This window comes from Symphodus melops, assembly GCF_947650265.1.
Source record: "Symphodus melops genome assembly, chromosome: 21".
Taxonomy (NCBI): domain Eukaryota; kingdom Metazoa; phylum Chordata; class Actinopteri; order Labriformes; family Labridae; genus Symphodus; species Symphodus melops.
Window position 1 is genome coordinate 12,973,138 of NC_136711.1, and position 10,791 is coordinate 12,983,928.

General features: G+C 37.7%; 1 protein-coding gene across 1 annotated transcript; it reads left to right on the plus strand.

The window, feature by feature from the left end:
• The first annotated feature begins 597 nt into the window (after positions 1-597).
• On the plus strand, positions 598-2,640 carry LOC306817286 (large ribosomal subunit protein eL19-like). Its single transcript, XM_079334038.1, has 6 exons — positions 598-704; positions 1,508-1,614; positions 1,721-1,843; positions 2,009-2,129; positions 2,236-2,346; positions 2,448-2,640. Exons 1-6 carry the CDS (start codon positions 700-702, stop codon positions 2,572-2,574), a joined length of 594 nt encoding a protein of 197 aa, XP_079190164.1. The 5' UTR covers positions 598-699; the 3' UTR covers positions 2,575-2,640.
• The last annotated feature ends 8,151 nt before the right edge of the window (positions 2,641-10,791 follow it).

Sequence of the window (10,791 nt, forward strand, 5' to 3'; positions counted from 1 at the left end):
GTTGAACCAAATATCCCATAACATAAAATAAGATAATCCTTTATTCATGTAGTGTTGCAGCAGCAAAACAGGATAGCAGAAGAAAATCACACAGTGTAAAATTAAACTGGATAAAAATACGAGAATGTAAAACAAAAATATATGCATCAAAAATAATTAAAAGATCCAGTAACTTCAAGTTGTAAGTCTGTATAAACGGTATTAACACCATCATCTATACAGTGCATAAGGATGAACATGTTATTGGCCAATTTTACCCATAAATTATTATTGCAACGCAAATTGCATTATTCTTTTTTTTTTTTACAAAACACAGAAAACAGCATACGATGCACACAGAATACCCAGTTCAACGCAATTTAGTACAGTAAGCGCATAAATATATATGTATTCAACGCACCATCTAGTGGTCAAATGTGTGCATTACAATATGTTGGGAATGTACCACTCTGCTAATGGGGGGGGGGGGGGCGGGGGGACCATTGTTTATATTTAGTACGAATTTAAAGTAAAATAAAAGTAAATATGCTGCATGTGTTTCCTTTGAAACGTAGTTTCAATACGTACTGTAACCACTAACCCTTTATCAAATATTCACGATATTTTATAAGAAAACAGTTTACGCACCAGTGACGTTAGCTGTAATGGTAGAGCCTCGGACGTTCTAATTCCTCCGATTCTATCAAGCTAGCAGCAGTCATGAGGTAAGATAGGTAGATTATAAATATGTTCATATTTGAGTTTCTATTCGTAGCCCACAATTTACGCTGTAATAAGCGGTTATATTAGAGTAGATTGGACTGCTGTACTTAGATTTAAATTCCTCAATTCTTTAAAAATGTGTGAAGGGCCTGGTTGGTGAGCTAACTTGCTAAATGAAGCCAGACATGTCACAACATGTTAACATTGAAGAGACACGACAACAATACTGTTTACAGCGTCATTATCAATGCTATTATCGCAACAAGTGTGACAATTAAGAGACCCTTTCATGTTCTTAGTGGATCCTTGTACACTTCACAGTTGTCTGGCTCGTATTATTTCTCACTGCACACCTGTTAATGTTGACTCCTGTCAGTGTTTACTTAAACAGTTCGGTGAAAAATTCAGAGAGTTTGATGTGAGCCAGATGATCTCAAAGGAGTACAGGTTATGCTCATCTGACAATAAAACCATGTTATAATTAAATAATTAAACAATGAATGTTCACAGATCTGTATTTTTTACGTTATATTTCTTTAAACATTTCACACATGGTGGATGCACTTGTAGATGTTTTGAAGATTATGTAAAGCGTTTATTCCCAAATTTCCCCCATTGGGGATCAATAAAGCTTCCATAACATTTGTTGCAAGTGATTTTGACTCCTAGTAATCAGACGTTTATAATGTCATTGGCAAAATATGAAGCAATTATTGGTTTAGTTCATATAGTTTTGTCTTCCCCTTGTTGTAATTTTATAAATTCCAAACAAACAAATATGTTTTTTACTTTCCTCTTTATTCAGCATGCTCAGGCTCCAGAAGCGCTTGGCGTCTAGCGTCTTGCGCTGTGGCAAGAAGAAAGTGTGGCTGGATCCAAATGAAACTAATGAGATTGCCAATGCAAATTCTCGTGAGTTTTTTATTTTTATTTTTACTATTATTATTTTCTTTGAAGGGTTCTCTCTGTGTATTTGTTCGGTCTTGGCTCCATAATCAAACATCTGTTTCGCACACAGGCCAGCAGATCCGAAAACTGGTGAAGGATGGATTGATCATCAGAAAACCTGTGACAGTTCATTCTCGTGCTCGTTGCCGCAAGAACACTTTGGCACGCCGGAAGGGACGTCACATGGGTTATGGTGAGTAATGGAAGTAATATTCATCATTAACATATGTTACAAATGACATTTATAGTTAATAATTTAGACAGATATTTTAGCACAGTGATGTATGTTATCTTTCTTGAAAAAATATTGAATCCACTTTAAGGAGGTTAATTTAATTCACTATTCTCCCCTTGCCAGGTAAGAGAAAGGGTACTGCCAATGCTCGTATGCCAGAGAAGTTAACTTGGATGCGGCGCATGAGAATCCTGCGTCGTCTTCTTAGACGCTACAGGGAGTCCAAGAAAATTGACAGGCACATGTAAGTGTGAACTTCTGTCTGTGCCACTGGGAAATTAGGCAGTGTATAGTTATGACAGTTTCAAGAAGAGGCATGAAAAAGTCCTGAGGTATTTTTTTCTCTTTAGGTACCACAGTCTCTATCTGAGGGCCAAGGGTAATGTCTTCAAAAACAAACGCATCCTGATGGAGCACATCCACAAACTGAAGGCAGATAAAGCTCGCAAGAAGCTTCTCGCGTGAGTTTCTCTACTTTATCTGTGTTTTCGAGATATAATTTTAAAAAATGAGATTGCTGTGTTACTGGTAAATACATTTACATCTGTCTCTTCCCCCCCAGTGACCAGGCTGAAGCTCGCCGCTCTAAGACAAAGGAGGCTCGCAAACGCAGAGAAGAGCGACTCTTGGCTAAGAAAGAAGAGCTCATCAAGACTCTGTCAAAGGAGGAGGAAACTGCAAAGAAGTGAATCTAAACTCAACGTTTTTCTTAAAAGACTCCCCTTTTTCTTATTAATAAATTTGGTTAAAAGAGACTGCCTGTGTTAAGTGATTGCTTTCTGTCTAATCTTTTGTAGGTGTCCATCATGTAGGGTATTGGTGTTTGTTTTTGTTTTTTTTTTAACCTCAAAGCAAAAGATAAAGCAGCTTCTCCCAACATCCACTGTTTTCTCTGTTTGTTTTTTTTTGTCACACATAAAGAGTTATTAGTTTAAAAAAAAACAACTTCCAACAGGTGGCAGCAGAGAGCTAATGTCAAATTTAACCATCACCTCAGAAACCTGCATGTAGTTCTGTCAACCAGATGCTCAAACCACCAGACAATATTCCTATTTAATAATGGATCTAATCATCTGCCTCCACTTAGCCCAGAGGTCTAATCAGCCACATTGACAGTACTCTATCATATTTTCAGTTGTGTAACAGTAACTACCGTACAACAGATGTGTACCAAATATAGTAAAGAACAGTGCATAAAAAAACAGTCTCTCACAAAGGACATTCATTATTCTTACTTAGTCACCTGTCTTGAACATTCTGCCTAATCTAGCCTCAGGAACACTTAGTTTGTGTTCATTGCTCAATATCGAGCTCCTAAATGTATAACTAGAGTGTAATAGCAGCTGTTTTGCTGCTGTGTCGAAATGCATTTTTTATGATGCACTTTCAAAGACATCCATAAATATAATGCTGACTCCCTCGCTGAAGCAGGAAGTTTTGAAGTTGAAAGAAAAACGGTATATTCATACTTAATGATTCGCATCTGCACTTTTCACCTTTTACTTTTTTAACCCAGCAGCCACTTTCAAAATTCAGGTGGCAAGACAGTGCCTCCAGGAACACCTGTGAGGAGAGAGTGCTGTTACACCACCTTCTCTTGGTTGTTAATCGATCAGGTGGAAACATACAGTACGTCTTCAAAAGCCGCCACACTCCTTGGATTTCCCCAGCTTTTCCCTAGATGCGTTTGTGATGAGTTGTGTACCTGGCTGTTGAAATGCATTTTATCCATGACTGATCAATTAATCCAGCTAACTGAGCACTCATTTGGCATCAGTCACTTTAGTCATCTTGTGCTGAAGAACACAGCCGGCTTTTTCCCTGGATGACACGCAGATGAACCCAAACAGTTGTCATTTAATGCCAAAGTTTTATGAATAAATGATTCAACAATAAATAAATCATTCTCCTCATAAAATGTTTCCTCGACTTTGCTTTTCGTAAAGCAACAAAAGCCACAAATATCACACCTTCACACAATCATCATCAGCCAGACATCCAGCTTACAACCGCTGTCAAACACATCCAACCTGCGCTGCTGACACCTCAGTCATTCTCACTTTTGGCTCAGGCCTTGAAGGATCCCGTCTGTTATGCTCCCTGGGAAAGGTGTTTGATATAAGTGTTTACAGATGCAGACGTTGCAAACATGGGCAGACAGGCTTCTGATTAGAGTGTGTAAGATGGAAATTTAAGGTGTTTCTCTTAAGGTTTATTCAAGACAGTGCATATTCAGAATTTCTGATTGTATTTGAACAGAAGTTGTTACGATCACAAAGATTGAACCGTACGCTCGTGGTTTGCAGAGATAATACTAATGGATTCAGAACTTTGGAAGTACAGCCGACTTTTCAGACTCAAAACTCATGGGTTCATGGGAGCTCACTTCCTCTTCACTGGCAGATGTTTTCCCTGTTACAAGTCCTGGTTGTAGCAGCTTCTTTCTCAGGATTATGCACCATCATGCATAAACAATAGGACACCCAAGCTTCAGAGGCTGCCAGTGACGAACCCTTGTGTTTAAAATCTGGTTTTCAAAGGCCTTGAGGAGCTGGAATACGGCAACATCATGCATCTGCTTACCTTGACATCCTGATTTGATGTTTATACACTGTAGCGCCACATACTTTTACTAAAAAGCAGTTCAAATGTAAGCCAGTCAACTACCTAAATGGATTCTGCCATGTATAAATAAAGACAGTGAAACTATTCATATAGGTGCATGTGATTTACATCTATAGAGAGATGTCAAGGGACTGCTGAAGGAGAAAACAGGCTTTGTGCAGCAAGGCCATTTTGAAGCTGGGTTAATGTATTTCTTCATTACCAGGAGGCACTCCTATTTCCTGAAGCGTGAGCCTTAATGGGATTAGATAAGGAGGGGAATATGAGATGAAACCAAGCAGTGCTTTTTATTACAGTTGGCCTTCAACCCGCTGGCAAAACAAATGGAGCTTGCTCATGAGTTCAGGGCATCTTTAATAACAATTGAGACGAGGTGATGGAGGTAATTAGGGGAAGTTATTTTTAAACATGTTAACGGTTATCTTACATGTGCAAGAATTAACCCTTACTTAACAGTCTAATGACCAACTTTAGATTCTGTGTTGGGCTGTCGTTGTCTGCTAATTTACTCTTCTGGTAGGCAGGGCAAGGCAAGACTTTTTTTTACATCACACGTTTCATATGTCGAGGCAATACAACGTGCTACACAGAGCATAGAAAGAAAACAATATTCTCAGTTAAATTTGAACCAGTTAGATTGCCCGCTCACATCACTACCACACCTGATAGTTTGCTGCCTACCTGGCAAAGTGAGGGGCCTCCAAAATGTGTAGATACTTTAAAAACTGCCTACCTTCGTGTTAAAACAAAAACAAACCATTCTGGACCGCAATCAAAACCTGGCAGTAAGGTCATTTTATGATATAAATCAGATATCTTACATATATTAGTTACATTATTAACCCATCTCATTCTACCATTTTGAAGCCTATTTTTTTTTCTTTGGCTAAGAACTATAGAGGGGTATGACACCATAACATTTCAAGATTGTAGAGGTTTCATTTATTACCTTGATCTTTGTCTCTTTTCTATCTGGAATGATTGACAGGGGGATTTGACACTCAGTGATACAGATCTCAGATCAGTTAAACAGCTCTGTCAGATATTACTTCCAGATAAACGCCTCAGCCCTGTCATCTTTAAAACAGCACATGTATCTTTACACTTCCTGACCTTCCAGCGTCATCTGCACCCAGATATTGTTGATCACTTAAACATATCTAAAATTAAAGATGTCCTAAGAGGTCTTGAGGTGTTAGTGGGACGGTTCAACCAAGGGTCACTCACATAGACTGTAAATATTAATGGACGAAGCCTGAGTGAGTCTGTTACTGCAAGTAGCTTTGGAGTCTCATCCAATGCTGGTAAATGCTGTCTTAACCTAACTTTCAGTCAACCAAATGTCAGACTGAGAACTGGAGCTTAGGTGGGTTTGAAACCTCTTAACAAATAGTTCAGGTAAAGGTCAGAAAAGGGCCTTTTTGTGAATGAGGCTCCCTACCTACCTACCTACCTACCTACTTACCTACCTACCTACCTACCTACCTACCTACCTACCTACCTACCTACCTACCTACCTACCTACCTACCTACCTACCTACCTACCTACCTATCTACCTATCTACCTAACTACCTAACTACCTACCTAACTACCTAACTACCTACCTAACTACCTAACTACCTAACTCAAATCATTAACCTGTGTATTAAAACACTATCACAAACTGAATTTACGGCTAATTACATTCAAACTATGAACTGCAAGTTTGACAGTTCTCTTTAATATGAACACTTCAAAAAAACAACAACTCTACATTTAGATGTACAAATACAGTTTGGCCAGTGCCAAAAATAAAATAGGAATTTTTGATAGGAGAGTCAGAGAAAGAATGGGGAATGACATGCTGGAAAGTAGCCACAGGTTGGACTTGAACCCGGCTTGCTCGCTTGTAGGGCTTTTGAACTTGTACAAGGGGCACGCAACCTAAACATGATGCCATCTGTGCTCTGACAATTTTTTACTAGAGCCACTACAGCCTACATTAGGAGCACAAAAAGGCTAACAGCACACCAAATGAAACGGATCAATAAAGCCAGTTTAAGCAGTGCCAGAGATATACATCAGTAAACTAAACGCTCCATTTCATAATAAATGAGTCAGCCACGCTCATTCATCAATAACTGATTAAAATGCTAAATTAATCTGTTTTCTACAGCATGATCAGATGACTCATCTTATCACTTTTTTTTTTTGCAAGATGAGTGTGAAATGTAATTAAGATATTCAGTGTTTGGTTGCAAAATGCAGAAAGAATCAATCAGTTTAAAGTAGATTTGGTCTGCAGCAGTCAAAGCTCAACGTATACCCTTTGTGCAGGTTTATACTTTTTCACAGATCAGAGAGTAATCGTTACACACAAACTATGTTTATATTCATTTAATGCAAAGACAAGACTTTAAAACAATTAACTTAATAAAACAATTAAGTTAACATTAATAAACCATTAAGTAACCATTAATAAACCACTAAGTAACTTTAAAACCATTACATAACCATTAATAATCCATTAATAAACCATTAAGTAACCATTAATAAACCATTAATAAACCATTAATAAAGCATTTATAAACCATTAATAAACCATTAATATACTATTAATAAAATATAGACCATTTATAAACCATTAATAAATCATCAACTAACCATTCATAAACTATTAATAACTATTTATAGACCATTTATAAACCATTAACAAACCATTAACTGGGAAGATTATCACAAAACAAAACTTTCCTTCCGGCAAATCAGCAGCAGGATTAAGGCTAAAACATGAACAACCTCAACAGTGGTTAATTACTTAGATAACAAGGATGTTTAAACTAGCTGGAATGTGCCCACTATAATTATGTTCACATGCTGTCAGTTGTTTGGGCATATTTTTATTCCATTTTATGCAATGCAGACACTTTCATTAACAACTAACAACTGAAGCTGAGATATATTTCCCCTTGCATTTGATGTCTTTATCTCTCTGTTCTCTCTTGTTTTTGTATTTTTTTGTTTCTCCTTCCTGTCGTCCTCTCGCCTCTTTCTCAAAAGCTTGCACTTTCTTTTGTGAAAGCACACAGCAAGGCAATACTTATTCCAAACCCAGTCTCTGTCTTGCTGATTCTTCAGAGGCAAGAGGAAAAAAGTAGCTTCTGCTGATAACAAGGAAAGAATCTTTGGTGAAACAGAAAAGCCACAATTATACTCTAATCCCTGCGCCTCGAGGCAGGCAACCCCCAAAGACATTTTAGAAGGGGCTTTATGGGAAAAAAATACTTTAGGGCGTAACTGAATAGAGGCAATCACAATAGATTGCTGGAGTGTGAATTGTAACTGTGTATCTGAATATATACAGAGTTATATATGGACAGAGAAAAGAGCTGAAGCGGGGTCGCTAAAAAATTCATAACTGCAGTCCACAAATACACTGTAGTGTGAGCTGTGTATGGTGGGAGAGAGTGCGCAAAGAAAACCTGCGTTTATGGATTTTCCTTATCTGACTTAATGGAGTTTGAAGTTTGCTTCTGAAGATTTTCTAGCAGGTTGCATTTGAGAGGAAAGAATTGACAACGTTTTGAGTCAGTCACTGTCTGCATTTCTTTGAGAAAGCCAAAACCTAGATTCACCTATTAAGTGAAAACGTAACTTTCTTCCCATTTCCACTAATTTCTTCAAACAGTCTCTTTTTTTAATTCACAAGTAAGCCATTGCCAGGATTCAGTATAATTTAAATATTATGACTACAGTCTCCCAGGATCAACCACATCTTGGAGATGAAGTAATAAAAAGTTGTATAGTCATGAAAAAACAAATTATTTAAAGTAATTTCCCAGTGATTCAGACAGTGGATCAGAAAGGGAGGATGAGCTAAATCACAAGAAATAACAACAGGTAGGAAGGTATACTGAAACTAAATAGAGACAGGGGTAATCAGACACAGGTGAGACTAACAACACATGTGAAGACAATCAGGGCAATCAGAATGGAGGGAAATCTGACAAAGGGAGGAAGTAAGACAAGAAAATTACAAAATAAAATAGGAAACACTAAAGACAAGAACTCGTTTTAACAATTCACACTACTAGAAACATGAGGATAAGAAATAACAAAATAAAACAGGAAACACTTAAGACTAAACTCACAAAAACAATGATCCAAATGAGAAAATACAACAAGAAGCATTAGATTAATAAAGGGATTCAAGCAACACAAATAAAACAGGAAACTAATATAATACTGAAATTAACAAAATATAAAGCTAAACAAAACAAATCAAGACAGCCAAAAAAAAAACCCAGTATTTACAGTATTTGTTTCCCAGTTTGAAGGTCTCTCAACGGTTGTTGGACCGTCAAAATAAAAAAAAACAAAAAAAAAACCCAAAACAATCTTGATCATGTTGGCTTTACGCTACATTGTACCATACTTAGAGAGTGGTACTTCATTGTGCCCTAGATGAAGAAAATGTGTTCAAACAAAGCAGTAAGTAACCAAGGAAGCAGGACACTGACATGACAAAAAGTGTGTTTACTCAATCATTAATGGAGATAAATCACCAACAGTCCTGCTGCCATTAGAGGACACAAACTAACATTTTCAAACCCTGACCTTAGAGATGAACAAAAGCCATCTGGGATAAACATGAAGAACACTCTCCTCTCCACTCAAGAGCCATGTCCTCATGACCTTGAGCCTTAATTGTGCTCGACCTTCTTTGATTTTCCATTTGAGGCCGAGTCAAGAGGCCCTCATTGCATCAAAGCTTCCTAATGGCCAAAAGGTTAAAGATGAAGAGGAAAACATGTAAGGGGTGATTTGTGGTGAAGGGCTGTGTGAAGTGTTGTTGAGTTAAATCCTATCAAAAGAGTGGAGCGAAAGTACTCAGAGCAGGTGTGGAGGTGTGGTCAGTGTGCAAGACTGGAACATGTCATGTTTTCACAAGATGTCATGGGCTTAATCCAAAGAAATAACTGGATTTACCAGATTTACCTCTGTTTATGAGGGATAGATTATGGGATAGTTTTCATCACAAGTATGACAGAGAATAAAGAGATAAATGATTGTAAGTTGCTGCAGTGCTCTGTTCTTGTTTTATTGCACATTTTTTCTGGAATGTTTTATTGTTTTGACAAGGCTTTTTTTTATGATTGAACTTTTGGAAAACTGTTCAAATGAAAATAGTTGGAGGCTAATCCATCCTCATAAATAAAACTTTCTTGATCTATTTTTATTGTGAGTGAGTATACACACCAAATCACCCCCAGGCATCCCCTAAAATACTGTTTCTACAGAGTCAAAGAAGCATATGCACTTCCTCAAACCTATCATTCCCAGTGTAGCTTCCTTCAAAGACAGCTTTCATGTGTCAACCCTGGGGCCTATTTTCTCTGTCCTGTTCAACCTCTAAGATCAGCTCTGAGGATATACGCTGACTTCTCATTATTCAGGCTCAAAGCCCTGAAACACTGTGTACCATCTTTTACTTCTGGACTCAGTGTGCCATGCGGTGCTTATTCCTGTCACAAGAAGTGTGTTTTTGCAAGTAGCTTCCTGAGCAAGCGGTTGTAGCCTCGGCGTCGGGAGATGAGACCATGCATTAAACATGCCATCTCTGTGTACCTTGTTCATTTTTAATGGTCCAGTTGGCCAGGGGTCTGGAAGATTGTCAACACACCCAGAATCCAAGGATGGTGATAGGACAGGGAGGAGGAAAGAGCCGAACCTCAGGTGTTCTCATCAGGGACTTTAGCTTGAGCATGACATGTTGATATCTATTTAATAAAATTAATATTTAAAGTTCCTTTTTTAGTGACTTGCAACTTTGAGTTGTTTGGATGCCATTCAAAAACTTCTGCTATTCCATTAAACATGTGAATGATAATGACTAACATTTTAGAATTGTGAAGTTTTCTTTAAATTAAAAATAAAAACTTAACACCTGGTGATCAAAAATGGTTAGCGATTGAAGCTATCTAAAACTTTCCCTATTATGTTTTGCTTTGACCTATGTTGCAATTTTCAAAAGCAGTATGAGAGAGAGCATTCAGTTCTCAAGCCCCTCCTGCATCATCTTCCAGTTTGTCTGCAGGAGGCAGACCGCCTGGGTTCCTCTTTGATAAGATTATAACTGAGGCTTGTTTTCTTGACTTAAAACTCAATCTCCAAAGTGACTGACACAGACTTTACCAAATTTTTGCAATCTGAGACGACCCCATTTGTAGATGCTCTGACCACTTTTTAGATTTTCAAATGGTAAAACTGTAATTTACAGAACCTCCTGTGAACTTGTCCA

What these genes read in the sequence shown, in the direction of transcription:
- LOC306817286 (XM_079334038.1), top strand. An exon ending in GATTGCCAATGCAAATTCTC is followed by an intron (nt 1,615 to 1,720) that starts GTGAGTTTTTTA and finishes TTTCGCACACAG; the next exon opens with GCCAGCAGATCCGAAAACTG. An exon ending in GCTCGCAAGAAGCTTCTCGC is followed by an intron (nt 2,347 to 2,447) that starts GTGAGTTTCTCT and finishes CTTCCCCCCCAG; the next exon opens with TGACCAGGCTGAAGCTCGCC.